The sequence below is a fragment of the Corapipo altera genome, unplaced genomic scaffold (assembly GCF_003945725.1).
Source record: "Corapipo altera isolate COAL_440 unplaced genomic scaffold, ASM394572v1 22b, whole genome shotgun sequence".
Taxonomy (NCBI): Eukaryota; Metazoa; Chordata; class Aves; order Passeriformes; family Pipridae; genus Corapipo; species Corapipo altera.
This window is the reverse complement of record NW_020884876.1, coordinates 30,030,701-30,052,296: the sequence shown is the minus strand read 5'-3', so window position 1 is coordinate 30,052,296 and position 21,596 is coordinate 30,030,701. Positions and strand designations below refer to the sequence as shown.

The following is a 21,596-nucleotide window of genomic DNA, read 5'->3' as shown; positions in this document are numbered from 1 at the left end:
TTCACACTGATGGTTACCCTGGAAGGGATGGCAGGGGGTTTTTGTATAAGAGCTTCTTGAAAGTGCTGTGATAAGAGAAGCACATACAAGCCTGGCTCACGGATGTTACTTCCATGAGGTGTGCAAGTCCGAAGTGCATGTAGAATCAGAAAGCTTATGCAGCCTGCAATTCTCTTAGGTAATTTCTGGAAAAAGAGTTTTGCTAAGCACTGTTCAATCGTGACAGTATCTAATACCCAAAATATTTTGCACCCACTTCCCTGAATCTCTTACGATTTTGGGAAGGATCTCACAAGATCTCTTGTAGCAAAATAAAGGGTAATAATACAAAAGGAAAAAAGTTGATACATTTGACTAGCAGGAATGAGAGTTACATGATGCATGGGATTCTTCTAGACATCTCTCCCTTTTAGTTCTTTGAATACGCTCTCACCCCCAAGCAGAACTTGCTCTTGGAAATTGTTAAATAACACCTTCATGGGATTTACATAGATAGAATAAATTTAGAAAAAATCAGCAGCATATTTAGCAGTAACCAAATTAAGCTCCTATCACACCAGCTAACAAAGCCATTATTAATCATGCATGATGCATGTGACTTTGTCCAAGGTGGATTTTTAAACCAGATAGCATGCGACATTCAGGGAATTGCAAAGGCTCAAAGAGCCTCTGATCAAACCCCAAAAGACAACAAAGCACTTTACATAAGCTATTCAAGACTGAGGTATATATACTTTTTATTTTGTTGATTTCAAAATATTCCCCCAAAACAGAAACTCACAGTGCAAAGGAGAAAGTGTTAAAAAGGAGAAGAAAAAAGTCCTAAAAGGAAAAATCAAATTTGAAACTTGACAGAACAAATGGTTGCTACAGAAAATCAGCTGGTTTTAACCCTTGCTCCTGGAAGACCTGACTCTATGGGTAATTTCGTTTCCCTTGCTGACCACACATATTGAGAAGAAAAAAACTCATCTACACACAAAACAGCTAGACCTCCAGAGAGTAACACAGCATTTAATCAAGGAATATATGTAGGTATATAGAATTATGGATTTTATCTACATCAGATCACAAAGTAGACCAGAGCTGTAGTCCAACTGCCTTCTCTCTTCTTCTGGCCAGGTGCCAGGTGCTTCAGCTGGAAGCACTGGAATTGCTGGATCACACAAACATATAGGAACCCACTAAGGGTAAGCTGCCACTTTTTCTGACGGTGCACAATCAATCAATTCCTGTTTAACAGGATACATATTTTTTGTTATTCATGTATCCAAGATAGCCGTCAAAGCACTGAGCCTTTCCTGAAGGCTGTTAGGTTCCTAGACTTAATGGTTCAGGTTTGAAGTATCTGCTATCATGATTAATGTTGTCACCCTTTCCCCTTTCTGCTAACTGAAGAATAGAATCTCAGTAAAGAATGTAAATGTTTCACCTTTTCCTTGCCATTGACTTGACAGAGCAGTTACCCTTATTAATTTTCTGTCCTGAACAGATCTCTCTTGCTCAGGGAAAACTCTTGGTTTTCTGCTCATCTCCACATTGTTTCCACATGCTTTTTCCCCCCCCTTTTCCCTAATGAAAACTTTTCGTGAAAAAAAACCAAAAGGGAATATCTAGCCACTGTAGTTGTACCAGTGCAGAGAAAGGGTGAAAATTTTTTTTATTTCTTGGTCAGATTCTCAAGGCATTTCTTTCAGGTCTGCCTTTTCTAAGCTGGCACAGAAGCAGCGAGCTATGCTGGTATTGAGCCTGCAGTCCTTCAGAAGCGCTGCACTCCCTCTCAAAATCCCACAAAACCAGCTAATCTTTCAACAAAGCTGTCAGCCATCTGCCAGGTGTAGCTCTGCAGAACTCTGTAGACACAATATGGCAATACAAACTCTCTGCAAACCTGCTGCATAGAGGGCTGGAGATATTAATAAATCTGTAAAATGCAAGAAGGAAGAAAGATTTATTGTATCACACTGGTGTATTACTAGTGAGCTCCAAGCCCTCTTGCTGACAAAAACATGTCTTTTTTTATCATTACATTGTATATTTGCCACAGGGTTACTGGGGGCTGCAGGGCCAACAGAGGGGTGTCCACACACAAATACTACCTGAGGTGCAGCCAGCAAAATGCCACAGGCATCTCCTGTTTCCCTCTCTGCAGCCACACAGCTGATGCCTGCTGCTAAAACTGCTTTTACACACACCCAGCTGTCAAACAAAGGAGGCCAAACCTTAGCTGCTGTAAACTGAAGTAGGTCCACAGGGATTAAGAAGTCTAAACTCATTACAACACCTGAGGTCCTAGTATCAAAATGCCACTTGAAAGAGTCCAGAAAGACCTCTTACAATGAAATGAATAAAGCAATTTAAAACTCCATCCAAAGCATTCACTAGCTCAGTAACAACCTATTTTTTTCATCTTAAAAATAACTGCATGAAAATATCCTTGTTTGAATACATCAGGAGGTATTCTTCCTTCGCAGATCAAAAGAATGGCCCAAATACAGCACTGCCATGCCTATTTAGTTAGTGAGATGACACATCTCTCAGCTAGCAAGTAAACTTTAACAATCAAAACCACGTTTTTAATATATTGATGCTATAAAATAAATTCAGTAAACAACGCAATTATTTTTTTCTACACTTAGTAATAAAAATAAAATGTGCTTCATTACCTATTTACCTTATGCTAAAGACTGTTACACACAAATACATTGATCAGTCTAAGTCCACAGTGCTAAAAAAAAAAGAAAACTAAATGCAGCTTCCCTTTTGCTACACTATTTGGATTTTTTTGCATTCCTTTGGGTTTTTTTTCATGGGAAAGTATCAACTAAGTCAATGCTAAAACTATTTGTAGATCAGCTTCACCCTCAGGGTCTAAGTGCTGCAATACTTGAGTTCTCAACACTGAGAACTCGAATTGTGTTTTTGCATTTTAAACTTCCGCTTTTTTTTTTAAGCTTGATAGTTTGCAGGAAAATGTCTGTTGATTATTCCGTAAGTGCTTGTTACTGCAAACTCTGCTTGAAATCTCAGCTACAGAACTTTTGTAAAGTATCAGTAACCAGGTGACATCAGCAGCAATCACACACATCGTACTGATCCACTGAACCGCCTGCTCAGCCCAATCTGGTGACAGGACCAGCCACTGTTTCAAAGAGCAACATACTTCCAGATTTTCCTCGGGGACAGGATAGCAAGTTCTGGGCTTGAATTAGAAACATTTGGTAAGAAATCTGCACAATAGCTCTGAGAGAACACTCTGTACTCCTCAGTCACAGCACCCAATTCAAACATAATCCACAACAATCAGAAACCTTTGCTATGGAAGCAGCTCTGAAAATGCTTGCTTACAAAGCCATCTCAGCTGGCACTGACTGACCAGTTTAGCAGGCAAACCCAGCAGTCAGATATCCCAGTTCACAGAGACACCTCGGTTCACACCCAGTGTGAGAACAAAACTATCTGATTTGCACCTGCTAGATGCACACTAGGAAACTACTTCTGGACCATGGAAATGCACCTAGGCTAAGAGTTCAGGTCTTGAATTTGGCTGGGGCACTGCTCATGCCTTGCCAACTACAGCAATAGCCTGATGATTACTACACATATGCCTCTATACATAGCAGGCAAGGGGGACACAGAAGGTGGGCATGTGGTGGAGTGTGAGCCTATGCATTGCGGGACGTAAATTTCTCTGTCCCGTCTCTGCTCAGCTTCAGGTAAAGGGAACAGAGCTTGGAGAAGTACAGCAAATCTCTCCTCTTGTGTAGAGTTTTGACTACGTGGGAAGCCTTACAGGAAAGAAAAATCTGGTAAAAATTACTTCTAGAGTAACACAAAAGGCATGGGACTCTGCCAGCTCACCTGGTAGCAGCTATCAGAGTTCTGTGTCCCTGAATGAGGGGTTTTATGGCAGCTCTGGTCTTAACACGATGGAGAGCCTGCTTGACTGACAAATAAAACCTCGTCAATGGACAGTGTTGTCTTGTGTAATTTTGTGCCCATTTTTCAAGGCTTTTTCCTAACACTCGAGGCAGTGACAGCTACAGCCAAAGGCAACCCCTCAACCTGTAATTGTTCTCACAAGTCACTTGTGAAAGTCCCAGCAGTTGCCCTTGTCCTTAGATGCTCCGTATCTCCTGTAGTATGATACAGAGGACCTTGTCCCCAAAAGTCAGTCAACTATGTAATGGGTAATTTCCTGAAAGACGGACCTACCAAATTTGCTAGAGCAAAGCAATAAACAGCTCAGTGTTGCCGCTTTTGAAGGCATGGTCCTTTCTCCTTTCCAATGGGGATGCAACCAGAGCTCTGGCACGGATTCTGGAGAGATGTGTTTGAGTGACACAGGTTGGCTGGCAGGAGGATATCCTGGGTAGAGCTGTGGATGGGTGGTACAACCGTGCCTTGCAAAGCCAGTCTCAACAACAGACTGTGCCCTTAGCTATAGAAGCAGTCTGAGAGCTGATGTTAATACCTTCCCTTCCTGGCTGCTGCAAGCTTGATTTCACATCCACAGCTGGGAAAGATTCAGTCCCTCCTTGCTGAGATACAGAAGACACCATTTTGCTGCTGTTGCATCCATACCAACAAAATGGTGATTCTGGAAGGCACATATTTCTGAAGATGATGTCTCTCTCACTCCCAACAGCTGATTCTTTTGCAACTGCCCACCTCCTCCTCTTGTGAAATACACATGAACAGAAGGCAGGAAGGAAGAATCTGAGAGAAGCACTCTTCAAGTGCGGTCACATGTGCCCTTAATCCTGTTTCGTATTTGCAGGGCAAGAAAGCTAGAATCCAAACATAAGAGTGTGCCTGCTACAAGGAAGTTGTACCAAAGATACAAGTTATTTTATACAGTGGGAAAGCCACTGGCAGACAGAAAGGAGCAGTGTTCTCTCCTTCGTGCATTCATATGACTCCTATTACTAATGCAGGATGGAAAAAAAAGAGTCATTATTTCCAAAGGTTCACAGGATGGCTGAAGCCATGCATCACCTCTGAGGACACAGACGTGCTCACTCTGCCTTGAGACCCTGCAGGGCTCTGCTAATTAGCATCTCAGTAAACACCGAGTGGCCAAGGCTGCCTGGGAGCCCTTCTGAGGCGCTTTGATCAGCCATGCTGCACATGTGGTGATTCCATCCAGGGATTCCCTGCCCAGCAAGCAAATGGAAAAATTCCCTCCTGTCCAGGGTGACTAGTTGAATTCCTGGCTGAATCAAAGGCAGCCATGGCTGCGGGTTTTCTTTACTCATGCCTGAAGTGTCATAACTACTTCTGTCCTAGAAGGAAAGGCAAAACGTACTAGGTCACGTACACTGTGGAGGCAGGAGTAGAGAACTTCACTTCTCAGTGTTCCTCAGAGATTGCTTTTTTAGAGCAATGAATTAGTAGCACATTTTCCCTCTCCTGCTTTATTAAAACACTTGTGTTTTCCTGTTTCTTCCCTGTCAAAACCCATCTTTCACTCTTAAAGCATAAACTAACAGAAGAATTCTTGCTTGTACATAGAAACATTTCAGTAACTGGAAAAGGGTTTGATCCCAGAAGCACTGGACAGCTTCATTTCATCTCAATTTCAAATGAAATTGAGGCTCATGGCACCCACAGAGTTTGCCCAGATTTCCCATTCTTAAAAGAGTAAGTGTAAACAGCCAATCAAGCATGCACTCTGGATATGAGACCTAAGAAACAGTATTAAAATAATTTAAATGACATACAATCAATTTAAAACTGCTACTTGAGCTGGCGAACAGATTTCCTTCACAGAATACATAAAAAAAAAAAGTTGTTTGTAAGACAAAGTAACAGATAGACAGCTTTTTTTTCCAGCTGTACCTTTCAGATCCAAATCATTATTTCCAATTAGTGATTGAAGAGGAAGAAATGTTCCTTTTAGACTGTGAAACACCCAGTTGCTTTGAAGCGTAAGACAGTCTAGCTTAAATCTCCAATGTCACCATGAAATAAGATATCCCGAAACACTCAGGGATAAAAGTGCTAAACGGAACATGAAAGTAACTTCAAGAATAAAACAATTAATTTTCTCCCTCTAAGTGACAATTAGACTTAGTACCATTTAGTATTTGCTTCCAGTTTCTCCAAACTTTCAGTTCTACATTCAGGACAAAATTGCTTTCCTGTTGTTTTTAGCATAAGAACACGATTACATAAAGATACACCCAGCCCACTCAGGTTTCCCTCTCTCTCATTTCACTCATATGATCAGCCATCACACAATCCTACCTTCCCAGTTGTTGTCATCGCACAGTGAGGTTAAATCCAGCCGAGGCACTTCAGATACAAAGCTGTTTTCCTGATCATCAGCATCTTGATTTCTTTGCAACTTGTTTTCAGGCATGCTTGGATGCTCTTGAATCTTCATACTTGAAGTCAGCTATGTTCCCATACACCCAAAGAAATGAGAGAGAAAGAAAAAAAAATGTTTCAGGATGCAGAGGAAGAAAAAAACCCCTGCAGTCACAGCAACAGTAAGCTCATGCCTTTAGCTAATAGGATCCAAACAAACAGTCCCTGATGTTTCCAGCTCCAAATCCAAATCCCCTGCCTGGTGACCCCTATGTACTAATTGCTCACTCACACCAGTTAAGACATCTGTCCATCTGCCTTCCTTGAATTTCTCCTTCTTTAGAAAGCCACTGCAAGTTCCCAAGACTGCCTGCCCTGACAACTGCATGCAGCTGAAAAAGCCTCCAGTAATGGATTGGGATGAAAAGGGAGGGAGGGAGGGAGGTAGGGAGAAAGGGAGAGGGAGGGGGTGGCTGCGTACACTTCCTACAGGAGCGCAACTCCTTCGAGCAACAACAGAACCGCTGCTGCTGTTGTGAGGCTGTAGCAATATGGTGCCTTCTAAAAAGCAGGCACCAGAGCTCCTGAGGTAGCAGCTGCAGACAGCAAGCAGTGCAGGCTACGTACATGAATGCTCTCATGCAGGCTGTGCTGGCTCAGATCAATTAGTGCCAGCTAAGCTGTGCTGGCTGCACATTCCCTGATTTCCTGTGGTTGTTTTCTAGCTGGGCGTGGGGAGAGCAGAACTATTTATGGAGGAGCTCGGGGTATTAAAGCAGCGTTGCGCAAATCCAAACGGCAGTAGGGTTTGGCATCTCAGCTGGAAGCAGTGCGGACTCTGGGAAAAAGCCAAAAAATTCACACAAGCATCCAATGACTTAGGAATAAAAAAAAAAAGGCAGAATGTTGTCAAGTAAATGATTCACCAGTTAGCACTACCTAGGAGTAACTGCTGTTTGTCTCACCACTATTCACCCCTGCACATACCACACGTTGTGTGCATTTATGCAGAAACCACTGCCATTCCCACAATCCAGAGACACACTGCGTGTCTGCAATAGTGCCTGACGAAACGAGTAGTTTTGTGACTCTGAAACAAATCAGCTGTAATGCCACACAGAGGGCAGAAGGGAAAAGGAACTGTAAAGCATGTACATAAACATATAGTGCGATATGTATAAATCCACCAACAAGCACAGAGCTATCCGAATAGACAGCACTACACTACTACATAAACTAGTGGAATTTGATAAGAACATCTTAGGCATAATTCTCTCCAACATAGTCTAGCAGGTAGTCAACATGCAGATTTTCTCCCTGCAGGTATTTTGATAATTTAGTTAGTAATCTGCATATGCTGATATGCAAAGAAAATGGGCCTAAAGAAAATAACTGGTATCTCTGGACATATTTTTCTTGTGAATCCAGAAGCACGGCCAAATGCTTCAATATCCCTAATACACACCACTAAGGCACACTTACTTTGTTTCATCTGCATAAAGTTAATGATGTGTTTATGTTTTTTTCCCTTTTGAGTAGAGAAAAACAAGTAAATTTCATGAAGAGGGGAAAGAAAACCTTGCCCAGTAGACAAATCATATGAGTAAATGTTTTAATCTTATCTGGATTCAATTCCATCAATCCCTGCAATTGAACGGGGTGCTAAATAATCTCATCTAGGCTTCCTTTCCCACAAAAGGTTGGATCAGGTGATCTTTTGAGGTCCCTTCCCACCTGGGCTGTTCTATGGTTCTAAAAATCAGGGTGATGAATACCCTGGTGTTGTAAAGAGTTTTCTGTATTGTATTTGTATGAGGTGTGTACTTCCTGTTCATTTCAATAAATCACCTTGTTGAAACAGCATAACAAAATGAAACACTAGATGACAGTTTGCCAAACACTAATAACTCGTACAGCTTGACGCTAAATCTGATTACAAATGTGTTTATTGTGAGAGCTGTACATGGAAAAATGCTAATTCACCGTTCAATATCTTTTAAGCTGCTTCCAGGTTGGGAGGTCTTAAATATTTCTTTAAGGTTCAGTAACAAATTTCCTGCTAGGATCTAAATAGTCAGTGTACATTCCAAACAGAAAGACTGGTCAGTGGCCAGAAACAGGCAGTCTTCTACATTTACTAAAAGAACAAACTGTACCCGTAGATAAACTGCATATAATTTGCCAGCACAGTATTTTAAAGGCTGAAAGAAATTAAGCAGTAAGTTTCAAAACAAGTGTTATTTTTAATAACATAAAGAAGTGTGAAGAGAGGAATTTATCTAGATTAAGAATTTCAAAGAGACCAACCTGAAAATACCATCTCGTCACCACTACTGATACTAATTACAGAGTTAAACATCTTTTTATGAAGAGTGTACAGTCTCCTGACTTAAGACTCTTAAAAGATATCTTTGGCAGATATAAGAGCACTTCCCAGATGGGTAAACATTTCCATTACAGATATATTAGAAAGATCATATCCATGTCCTCATCCTTCTAAAGTCACTTGAGTTGTAGAAAATATTTAAAAGGTGTTTAAAAACAGGCCTGTGCTCTGCCTGTCGCCAGTTGTTCCCCTTTCCTTGCTCACCGATGTAGCCTATAATACAATGAATAAATCATCAGGTGTTCTGAAGAACAATGGTGGTAAAAACCCAGGAGACTCAAGAAAGCAGATGTTTAACTTCCTTTGCATTAATGCTCCAAACCCTTAGAGGGGTTGATAATTCAGTGTTTCCATCACTTATTTTTCCTTTTTGATTTCCTGATGCCACAAGTTGCCAATCTCCAGGGAAAAAATCATGTAAGGGAGAACTACTTTGCCTTAGGTATGGATGTGCCACAATTTCTTACAAACTGAAGGGGTGGCAAGTTGATGATCTCGGTAATGCTTGGCAGCCTCAGTGCACTGCAGATATTACATAAATGACCATGAAAAAAATCTTCAAAGTAGGTACTTGAATTCTGCTTTTTAGAAGCTGCTTTTGCAGCTATACTTTGCAGGCAAGCAGTAACTACAGATCTAAGTAACCTGGGGACAAGTCAGCTACTTTCATTCTCGCTGCTCCAATGGAGATTCAGCACAAAGAGTAGCTCAAGCAGCTAGAAATAAATGTCAACAGAAAGGTTTTTAAATTCTGATCAGGAAGTTGTATTCTGATCAGTTACATGTGGATTCAAATTAAAAGGTTTTCTTCCCCTACATCTGATCATCCCTTACATCCACAAGCAGGAAGCATCCTCAAGCACATCTTATTAATAGAACCTCATGCAGGAATGCAGCCATTCTGTTGCCTTACTCCTGAGTCATGCCAATCCCTCTCTACACTTGTTGCCATGCTGGTGTGAATCTTAAATACTCTTCCCTTGTCAAAACCTAGATACTACAAAGCTGTGCTTTTCATCCTGGAACTTAGCTACTTCCAAGGGCAGATTATGAAGGCTACAAAAGCACTGAAAATTCATTTGGGACTTGAGTTTCAAGGTATTTTTACAGCCTCATGGAGAACCAAGTCGACACAACTGGTAACTATGGCAAATTCCAAATACCTTTCCTAATATTCTCAGGCCGGAGACAGGGTGAGAAAGAGAAAGGAAGTCTCTATCCCTTCCTCATACATAATGGGTTGTTTGTTATGAAACGTATGTCTTTAAGCTTTCCTAAGCAAAAGGATTATAAGGGGCAAGGAATGTAAAACAACTCTGCAGGAATGTAACATTTTCTTGACCTTGTAATTCCTATATAATACAGGCTCTGGGTTAAGGCTGTCCTCTCCTGCAGTTAAAATTCTACATTTTAGAACTTGTCCTAAAGAGAAGTTTATTTTAAGATTATGATTTCATACTCAAACATACCTCCACCAGGCTAATTTAAAAGCTTAATAGGAGTGTTGCGTGGCATGGCAGTAACAGCACCTCCTCCACCAGCAAGTAGATACCAGAGGAACAAGGTGTTGCAAAATCTACAGTCTGGAAAATGTAACAACTCATGAGCAAGTGCAGGATCATTGGGGATTACTGACCCTCTGGGAGCCAAGTAGGAGATCCATCTAAGCCCAGTCAGAGCAGTGATCAAAGGCAGCCCTGAACACCCTTTGCAGAGGTTACATATTTCAGGGTCCCACAGACTTCTCCAGCTACAACACAGCTGGTTAGAGCTCAGTTGTTATCAATCTCTTATCCTTCCTGCTAGATGGAAATAATTCCTACCAGAAACAGAGTCTTTCAAAGGCAATAAATGCATAGTGGCTTTTATTGGAAAAAAAAAACCCAAACAACCACATAAGGAGTCTAGTTTACAAATATTACCAGCCTTCAGATAACTCCAGACAGCCAGAAAAAACAGACATTGGCTACAGCTGTTTTACTGTGCTCCTCTAAAATGGGTGCATAGCTGAGGGAGAGGTGCCTCAAATAACTCTCCCCAGTATTTTAAATGCTTGGCTGTCTAGAGGTGTTTCAAAGAAACCCAAATGAACAAGTGACTGCAACGGTGTTCACCCAACCCAACCCCAATCTTTGATTTGCTGAACAGTCAGATATAAAACACCATAAAGCCAACACAGGAAGTGTGTGTTGAAGAGAAACAGAAAGCTGGGAGAAAAACTGTTGCCATCAATGCCACATGTTCCCTCCTGACATCCATCCCAACTACCAACTCTGGGAAAGAAACAGGAGATGATCCAGTTTTCTAAAGACAAATGGATCACAGACACCTATGTTCAAAAGCAACAGGCTGCACTGGGAAATCATAAATAAAAGACCAAGTTATTTTAGAGAAATCAAGAGAGACAAGCTGATCTTACTGCCCTGGGAGATAAGACACCCTGTTTGCCATGATTAATAAGGCAACTTCACATCATTTAAACCGAAGTGCTGACTTCAGTGATCCTTCCCTTTTTGGCAAGGAGGGATCAAAGGGACTGAAGTAGATGCTTTCAGACTACTCAGTGGCTGAGAGGCTCCCTAAATTATGTAAATAAAAAGCATAGGAAAGGGAAAGAAAAAGTACATGCTAACTCCATTTCTCTGAGAAAAACAAAATTTCACAGAACTGTACACGTAACTAACTACTTGTTTCTACTCAATAAAAAGCTCATTTAGAGACCAGAAAACTGAAACAAAACCAAACCAAAATAAAATACTAACCTGAGAATGCCTGAAAAAAACCTCATCGTTTTCACTTTCTTTGCTATAAAAAAAAACAAAAACAAACCAACATATTACAAATACAAAACCAGACTCTCTTGCATCAAAAACAAGCAGGATTCCTGTACGCACACCAGATTTTTATGTTCTTGCTATTCCTGCACCCTCGTTAATTCACACAGTAAATGAAGGGACACTCTGGGCTGCAGCATGTCAAGCTGCTGAACTATATGTTTTTGCTTCCTCTCAGAAGCTATTTGTGAAAAATAAATAATGTAATTTAATTCCAGCGCCCTTAAACCAAATCAGTACGACCTTCCCACCAAACAGCTGTCAAGAGGAATTGTCATCTCAGGTGAGCAGATTGAGGCTTTTCAGCTTTTGCAGAAGCAGAAAGAAAAGGGCCAGATTCCCAACCCAGAGGCCAGGTAAGACAGGCCCAGCAATCCTCTGTGTGGAGTATACTGGCTCAGGTGCTTCACAGCTGACTTCTTTTCAGGTCTGCACCATCAGCACCTTCAGAGACAACCCTAACAGGCTGGGAAAAGAGTCTTGGTGGCATATGCTGCAGGGCAAAGCCCACACAACATACGCAGTGCCTCCACGAAGTTCTACTTTGAAGTTAACATGGTGGGTAATGCTGTTCTGCAGCATAACTAAATGTCACCCTCATAGTCTGTGGTGGAAGATCTCTCAGGCTCTACTACAATCACAGGGAAAGGAAAACATACATATATTAAAAAAAAAAAAAAAAATCACCTTTCTTCAGATAAAATTTCCATGTCATCAGGTCCTGTTCTGTCTACAGGTTTGGATGAGCTAAAGCTTTCCATACTCTGCAATACAGTAAATGTTAAAGCAGTAAGATACATATGAGAAACAGATTCAAGCCGCAGGCCATAAAACAGATCAAATATAAAAATATTAAACAGGACTTCTAGGAACAAGACAACAGACTACTGCCTGCTGCACATTTGTAACAAAACAAACCCCACAATTTATTTGCACAATCTGCAAAAAACCCAACTGCTCACTGTTTGATCTCTTTCATCATGACCTCAAAACATCAAAACAGAATAATTCTGCACAGTACCCCGCAAGTTCCCATGTTACAGACTGACAGAGACAGCCTGAGCCTGGGAGCAGTTCTGTGGTCTGTGCAACTTCTGTAGTAGCAGGTACCAAAATCCAAGCATCTTCTCAGCAGGACTCCTTACGTTCATCTTAGAAAATACTCCACTTCTCAGCCAAATTCTCAAATCCTTCCCTAGTTTCTTCTTAAACAGGTAAAAGAATGCAAAATGACTGTCGTGTGTAAAAATATTATGTTGTACCAATATGAATGCAGGGCAAGAAATCCAACTGGTTATGACAACTTGTTCTGATGTTTGCCTTGGCTACCATTAGGAACATTAATGCTGTTGTCCTCTGAGAGCTTGAGAAACTACTGTGAGGACAAGCCACGTTGCCACTTTGGGCACATGTCCAGGAGGTGTTCTACCCTGGGTTTTGGAAAAATCCCTCTTAAATATGAGGAAGCCAGTCAGTGGCATAGTGTGGTTCTTGCCCTGGAAACTATGTGCACAGACTTTTTAGGACAGTCACAGCCCTCTCTCACCTGCTACACCTCCAGCCCCAAAAGGTGACACAGGTCAGTCATTCCAGTCTTGATTAATGTGATTCTTCAAGTCCTGCTGGTACCTGGCTACCATGTCTTTGAAATGCAGTTACAAGCTTTTAATGCTTTGTGGTTGGTTTGCTTGGGAGAGTAAGTGGAACTGACAGCTCTTCCACTGCTGACTTACACTTTTGAGTCAGATGCAATCAGACAGCTAAGAGGAAAGCTTCCATGCACTGTCCTACATACTCTTTCAGGCTTTGAAAAGAAGGAAGGCTCAGAAAAACGTAGTTAAAGAGATACAACATCACAAACTTGCTCACATGACCAAGGCCTATTAGTAAATGCTAAGGTGCAGGCTCTGTCCTTTCATACTTCAAGCTGGCAGTTTAATTTGGGTTATTATTTGAAGCATAATGGTGTAGCTAAGAGAGCTAAACCACCACACATCCTTCTCGCAGTCTCTGAAATGCAAGTATGTAATAAGCACACACATTAAAACTTAAAAAGCAGCTTTTGCTCTTCCGAAACAGTAACACCAAGCTCTCTGCAAGCTGTTTCATAACAATACTCCCAGTTGACAATCACACTGTGACATTTCCTCTAGCAGGCCAAGCAAGAACCATGCTGATGATCATCGTGGTCAAACTGCTTTTAGTACAAGGTTAGTTCATTTTACACTCCTTTCAGACTTTGCCCCTCAAGAGATCAAAAAACGAGGGGCAGGGCAAAGTCCAGTGGATACAAGTAAGTTTGAGGACATTTCTTCTGGGCATGTTTTAAGGCTTCATGAATGTTTTTCAGATCCACAGCAAAAGTGGACACTTCTGTCAGTCTTTCCTTTCCTAAATCCTAAGACAAATTCTCATTTACATTTAAGTGCTTTACACTCCACAGGCACAGAGAAGAGGTGCCGAAAAGAGGATAAGCACTAGACCTCTGCCTATCAAAGTCCATCGCTACATGCAAAGATTCCAAGTGCGAATGTGTCTATCTCACTCTGCTTTCATGAAGTATCACCTGAGAAGGTTACTGATACTGAACATTAAATCCAAGTTACTAAACTGAGCACAGTGTACAATTTTTGGCACCTTGCCTTCTTTTTATCATGAAGATAAGCAAAATCCACCTCTCTCTAGAATCTCTGCACGGGGTAAGAGCATCAAATCACTGCAATCTTATGATCTAAACAAAACGAGTCCAAACACAACGTCACGGTAAGAACTCGCTTGCACCACAGTCTAAAACTTAATCGAACACAACTGAAGGAAATGCCCTATAGCTCAGGACAGTCTTTTCACACAGCTTTTGCTGTTACTATTAACCCTGTAATGCATGCTCAGTGCCAGGCCCTGGGATGTAAAGTACCTCTGCCACGGTAGGCAGACCCTGCATGAAGCACAGGACAGTTTCTCACCTGCTGACACTCTAATCAGTGTCTGGTTTGGTTGAGAGGGAAGAAGGGTGCATCAGTTTTATTCTACAGCTTGTAAAAATTGGTAAATTGTCTTCTGCTATGGAGATTACACATGAATATGCCAGAAAAATTCTACACTATTCCAGATTTTACGACTTTATATCAAAGTCATTCACATCTTCATTAAAAAGTAGCTAGAGGGATCACCTTTTGGACCAACACTCTCCAAAGTGCTTTTGCACATTGCAAACACCACAGTAACACACAGACTTCTGGGAAAAGGTATAAAACACCTTTGTCATCTCATTATCAAGTAGTCACTTGAAATCTGGTTTCAGAACTTAGCAGGAACACAAAAATAAACTTGACCTGAACATGAGAACCTACATCTAAGGTTCCAACCTCCCTGTAAGACTTCTGAAAGACTGGGAAAAAGACTTATTTCCTTTTCTGCTTTCCAAAATGCTTCACTGAATTCAAAAGAAAAAAAAAAGCAAGAAGTTGTGGAAAGAGAAAATGACTACAGGTGGAGTAAGAGGGTCATAGCAGAAATATAGCTTTTCAGTTGCCTTATCACAAAGGTTACAAGTGTAGGATCCAGCGTTTCCATAGTTCAAAACAGCCATTTATGCCTGTCCTGCAGGCAAAAAAAAGGCTTCCTAAAGGAACAAGTTGTGCACTGAAATAAAAAGTCTTTTACCCACCCTAGTAACAGGTGTCAAATAGTACAGCATGCTGGCTTACCACAGGACTGTCCTGGTTGTCATTGAGCTCTGAAAGCCTGGTGCTAGATTTCTGCCGCTTCGATTTATTCCTTTCACTGAGATATCCAGAGCTGGCGTCTTGTAATTTTTCTACTTCTTGAGCAGCCAGAATACAATCCTCAAGATTGCTGTATCCAGAGGGAATGTTTTCTTTGTTGACAACTTCCCTAAAAAGAAAAGGGACGTTACAACAAGAGGTTGTTTAAAACGCTCTTCTGCTACATTTACAGTACCAAGAGAGAACTGCATCATGCTGACTAGTTCCGGCAACATCTTCTATGCCCTATGAAACCAGTATCTCTGGTTCTTCCCAATGCAGCAAAAATCACACACTGTGCAATGCTAAATCTCACTGGGGAGTGAAAGCCAAGTGTATACACCTCAGGTGAGAAAGCTGTAAGGATCAACGTTTCAGATTTGATTCACTTCCCACTAAACCCAACACAGAAAATCCCATTGACTTCAGATGGAAGCTGAACTAGCCCGTGGCTGTCTGTGGTATTTTTATAGAGAATATGCAGTATATTTTCCTTTGAGACACGTGCTTTTAATTTAGAAAAGTGATTCACAGCTGCGGTCCAAGGATCTCCTTTGGTGCATGATACCACATAATTGTGTCCTTCTTACTCATACTCTCAAATGCAAGAGCAGGACTGTAGTGCTTTAGCCAAATCCTTGAATCTTATTTGGGAATTACACAAAACATAAACGTATCTTTGCAATGGCAACACAACTGCTAGGACAGAGGACTGCTCTGCTAAGGGAAGTGGACAGCTAGCCTTAAGCCATCACGTGATGCACTAGCAGGGACCCTCTGGGCTGGGGGGGTTTGCTCATGTTTTCCAGAAGCTTGGCATATGGCTTGTCTTGCCCTGCATAATTAACCTGTTGGGACTTCAGCATGCAGCTTTCCATTCACAACCTGTTTAGTACTCTTCCCTCTAATTTGCCCAAGAGTGAAGATGCACATACATAACACATCACTACATTATGGGAACAGAAGAAACACAGTGCGCCTCATTCATCACTGTATTACCCTGCCAGAGGCTAAAGGCAGCTTGCTTACACTTTACACTGAAACTGGATTATTTGCTAACTGTTGTATGTGTTACTGCCTTACACAGTGCCATGTGGTTCCAAAACCTGCTTCTACGAACAGCAGGAGAATTTATCTAGTCTTGCACTGGTGAAGAAACACAAGAAACCAGTTACTCTGCAGTATCTGGACAGTGGCAGTACAACAAGTATTCAGAACAAAAGCAAAACCAGAAGGTTCCAGTGACTTTCTTTATCACAATTCTCTAGGTTTTGTTGGTGGAAAAGAGACACAAAGAGGTATTATAAATCTATGATTAAACTTCTAAGATAACACATTCGCCTTTGTGGAAATTTTTATAAACCCCTGAGCAGACCAATTACATATAGAGAGTCCATGGATCATGTAATCTTGAAAGCCTGGGAGTTCACCTATGTGTTTTTGTAATAAACACTTTTCCTGTCTGTAGTCCTATTTTGTGACATTATGAATCCTCTTGTGATCCATCACAAGGCAAAGAGATGAAGTCACTGACAATCAGAACAACAACCACAGAAAGAAATTCCCAGTTTTGATAATTTACCCGAAGGAGTCCCAGCAATCTGACCTAAGGAAACTAGGGAAAACAATTTGAATCCTGGCCAGCATTCAAAACTTCCAATGTGTTTTAAATTCTTGTCTCCAGCTTTAAGAACTGAACCTGAATAACTGTGTCAATCATATCTAAAGGCAGCTCTGTAACGCAATGTTGAAAAAAAGCCCCGCAGTACTATATGCTTCCAAACACGTACACTAGCCAGTCTGTGACCTACTTACCTGAGAAGCCTGTCAGCAGGGCGACTAAACAAGAAAAACTACTTTAGAGCTGCTGCCAGATACTTTGGTGACTTGCAAGTGCTAATTTCCCAGTCCATCCTCATGGTACATTTTCATTCTCTAAGGAAATGGCTTTTTTTTTTTTTTTTGGGTAACTGTAGATTTTTTTTACAACAGTAGCATTGACACATTTTGGGAAATACCACTGCTGCAATATTAACACGAGGTATTGATGGCTATGCACCTGAACAGATCCAATAGGATTTGGAAAATTCAGCATTCAGGAAAAACAGAGGACTAGATGTTTATTTGGAATCTAATTTGATATCCTAGCAATTCAATACTGCAGTGAAGCACACACATTCTTTACAAGAACTGGTGCTGTGTTAAAGCTAGACATATGGGTAAGCACTGATCAGAACATGACCTTGCAAAGTCTGTAGTTACAGTTCCTCAAACACAGATATGCTTTGGGCAAATGTTTGTTAAGGCTGTGGTGGTGATATATTTGTATCACATAATATGTGCCACAAGTAGAGGAGTATGAAAGGAAAAATAGGTATTATCTTTATTCTTTCACAGACATTTAATGAAATTCACCACAAGATCATGTTTAAACTTTGTGCAATAGGGTGCATTAAAAAAAATAATTTAAATTCCGATTAATCAAAAGGAAGATTTTTCTAATTTCAGACAAACTCCCTAGTTTCCTCACTAAATCCAAACACAAGCTGTGCCTTCACACACAAAAGAAGAACTTAATCTCGTTTTTGAAGCCATTCTGAATTCAGAAAAGCAGCTAAGCCCAATGTTAAAAAAAACATTACCAGCAATAGAGCCAACTGCTTGGGAATTTCCACTAATGTAACAAATACTGTAAGTAACCAATTCCCAATACTGTAATTAAAAACTTTACTGCATAATCCCCCTAGATTCTTATCGTGCTTTGCCCCACTCCATGATCTCCAATAAACTCTAAGTTTCCCAGTTCTAACTGATGCAATGGAGCTCTGCACAGGCACTGCAGCCTGCTCTGCCCTTTCAACTCATGGTAAAGGTCAGTGCATTTCATAACAGAATGTAGTATCGCCTTGATAAGAGGACATGACTAGGGTAGACTTAACCAAATACACTTTCCAAAACAAAGAAATCAGGCTCATACATGTCTCTGTTTCTCCGGGGTTCCTCCTGCTCTTTGTGGTGCCGCCTCCTCTGCCTGGCAGACACATTAGAAGAGGCTGAAGATGTTCCCGATTCAGAGTCCTCTGAACTCTGGCCGCCTGAGCCATGAACATCAAAGAGATGCTGCTCCACGGCTGAGCGGATTGTCTTCTCTAAATACCTGTCAAGCCGAAAAATAAGGTCAATTGAGCTCAAAGACTTTGCGGAGCTCCCTCTCTGCAATAATAAAAAAAGCAAGGGTATCTGCGGGCTATATTTTTTTTATGATGGCAAAGCAGCACAAAATGTCCTAGGGCTACAACATATGCAAAAAGCAAAGCCAAAATCTTCAGATACCCTGCAGTTCAGGTCCCTCAGAAGAGCTGAGCCTTCCCAATTAATCTTGCTCTTTTTTATTTCTAGGGATGTTTGAACCTTCTGTAGAACATCTAATTTTACCTACTGCAACTACAGACATCGGTGTCTAACTTTCACCCTCCACTTTAAAAGTCCTTGGCCTGACAAAATTGTATCTGATCCCCAGCCATGCTGACACCAGTCAAGCCTGTTGTGCAGTACAAGGTCAGCAAGGCAAGGGATCACCTGCAAGAAGATGATTCACTGCTGTCTCACACAGGGATGAGCGTATGCAAGCAGTAGTTCACTACAAACTCCTAACATGTTTAACTTTGTGACCAAGCATGGATTTTGTTCTGAATTCGTTCTGTTTTCACACATTCTTGTGCCATGAACGCACCGCACCCAAAGCCACCCCTGATGTACTCTGGTGAGAGATCATAGTCATACCCAGGGGTAGCAAGAGAGCTTCCACAGAAGCCACAGCAAAGGATCCTCTGCAGTTGCATCGCTTAAAGACGTGGAATTACTTGAACTTTCAACACAACCAAATCTCCTTCATTTTGGTACTCATATTTGCTTGTAATATTCCCTTCCATCCTTCACCAGAGGAAGCTTTTAGGGGCAAAATCTAATTTTTTGTTGTTGTTGTTTTTGCAAAGAGATCACATAGAAACACAGTTTTTTTACATTCCCATCCCATCTCTGTTTCTTGCAATGCTTAAGTAGTCTGCTGAAGAAGGGGTTTTTCAAACATGCTCATCCAAAGTCCCTGTATAGCTTCTACTGGTTTTTTTTTCATAATTAAAACGTTATTTCAGGATTTGCTGGTTAATTTTTAACTGAGTAGATAGAGTATGGGATCCTGTACTTAGGCTGACTTCCCCTTTACAGAAGTTGTGTTCAGTTGCTATACTTGAAAGTCTGCTGAGACTGCAGTTCCCAAAAAAAGTCAAAATACCTTGGCAACTGCAAACTCCCACATGGTTTAACTAGTCAAGAATGCCTGTAGTTCACTATTGACACAAATCAGTTCTGCAAACCCATCAGCCACTGGGAATTTCCAGCTCTGGCAAAGGAGCCAACTCTTAGCTCTGCTGCTGCCAGTTATGGTTGTGGGGTCAAGTCACATCCTCTGTTGAGATGCAACAGGGAGCCAACAAGAGCAAGAGGATAACACAGTGCAAATAGTTTCTCTAAATATGCAAGTTTTGCATAACCAAAACATCACAGGCACAGTGCGAGCGAAGAACCAAGGGCCTGAGAATTTTTCAGAAGGAAGTGATTTATTATCATTGCAGATTATTTGCTTTGCTGGGAAACTGGGTCTTTTTTTTTTGTTAATATAAGACCAACCCTTAAGGAGAAATCAAAGAATAATGAGTGATACTTAAGAAAGCTCCAATATGCAAGAAGAATAGCTACAAAATTGCAAGAGACACTTACTCTCCTGTAGCAGGAATGTTGCTACTGACTTGTGATACATGGGCACTGCATAAAAGAAAAAAGAGAAGAAAGTTAGATCTTATCATCACAATAAGGTCTTGAAAACTCTTGTTCTTTGCAGCGCTAAGACTCAAAGGTATGAGCTGTCTCAACAACAATTGCCTGCGCATGCTACTAGTTTTCCACTTAAGGGATTTTCTCTCCCACTGTGAAATGGCACATTTTCACAATGCCAATATTCTCAAGAATTAATTTCCCTGTCATTCCCATGCATTAGGCCAAGGTCTAACAAAGTATTTCAACCTCAACACACTGCAGATTTTTTTTGCTTTCTTCTGAGCTTTCTGCTGCTGCCAACTGTTTTAGCCTCATCACAAAAGTCCTTGCCTTTTGAGGCTGACGCTTAATATTTAACTGCTCTCTGATATTCATGTTCTTTGCTTCACGTTTTAAAAAAATACGTTCTCTTCTTTCCCTTTTATCTTGGGCTGTTTTCAGGCTCAGAAAAAGCCAACACAAATGTGGTCAAATGGAGTAACTGCTTGCTGTTTAAAGTCCTTCTGAACAAGCTGACCTGTCGCCTGGCACAGCTGTCACTGCCTTCCTCCCTCTGCCAAGCTGAGTCTCATCCTGCCTCCCTTTCCCCCACACTGACTCAGCTTTGCAGCTAAAGTGATTTTTTTGCCTATTCATCCCTCCTGTTAGGTCCTGTTGACCTCCGTTAGGTCAAATAAGCTACAGGCCTAGGGGTTCATTTCAAATTATCCCCACATCAACAAATAAGTACAACTGACTGATATATCCCAATAAAATGGCATTGTGGTCAGGGTATGAGCCAGGAGAGATGCAAAATGTGTTTCCTGCCGAAATAGCCATTTATTGCTTTCAGTCTTCACCAGTTCCTCTTAAACCTTTCCAGTGCAGAACCATCAACAGCTGACTTCCCTTCACTACCCAAAGGTTTCCTCTGTTTCCTCAAATGTTGTGCACTTCACTGTATGGGCCTAGAGTTATCTAAGAAGCTGCAACACTCTCAGATAACCACTCTAGCAGGCAACAGCCGATAGAAGGGTAAGCAAGGAGTCACTACAGCTATCAACAAAACAGCCCGAACTCCCGATTTACAAAGGCCACAAACACCCAGCTCCAAATCAGACTTGCAATATGCTTCAGCTTCCTTAGGCTGAACCAGTGTGTTCAGCTCCATGTGGGTTAAGCAACGTGCCCTAACCACACACTCATCCTTTACAGTCCCAGCTTCACTCAGTGCACCTCTCCAGTCCAGGCACAGGTCCCTGGAGTGGTGGCATACCAGGAAAGCAGTCATGGACTTGTCAGTATATCCCACATGACCTGCACAGCACCAAAGCAGCTGTGTCATTCATATGATTTCATGAATAGAAGACATACAAACAAGTACTACTGTATTTATTAGTACAGACACACAATCTGCATATAGGAAACAAAAAATTTGCAAGATTCCTCTCTTCCCACATCTAACATCTTGACTATTAACTACTG

General features: G+C 41.3%; 1 protein-coding gene across 11 annotated transcripts in view; it reads right to left on the bottom strand.

The window, feature by feature from the left end:
* FAM13A (family with sequence similarity 13 member A) overlaps positions 1-21,596 on the bottom strand; it is a 137,766-nt gene that overhangs the window by 20,051 nt on the left and 96,119 nt on the right. For 8 of the 11 annotated variants that reach the window (XM_027636106.1, XM_027636103.1, XM_027636107.1 and 5 more), the window contains 6 exons: positions 20,076-20,120; positions 18,274-18,453; positions 15,240-15,426; positions 12,220-12,296; positions 11,461-11,503; positions 6,250-6,400 (listed from right to left, as the gene is read on the bottom strand). In XM_027636106.1, coding sequence (XP_027491907.1) covers positions 6,250-6,400; positions 11,461-11,503; positions 12,220-12,296; positions 15,240-15,426; positions 18,274-18,453; positions 20,076-20,120 — 683 coding nt within the window. Of the gene's footprint in view, positions 1-6,249; positions 6,401-11,460; positions 11,504-12,219; positions 12,297-15,239; positions 15,427-18,273; positions 18,454-20,075; positions 20,124-21,298; positions 21,418-21,596 lie in introns of those variants that run through there. The other 3 variants (XM_027636114.1, XM_027636108.1, XM_027636109.1) reach the window with 3 other exon arrangements.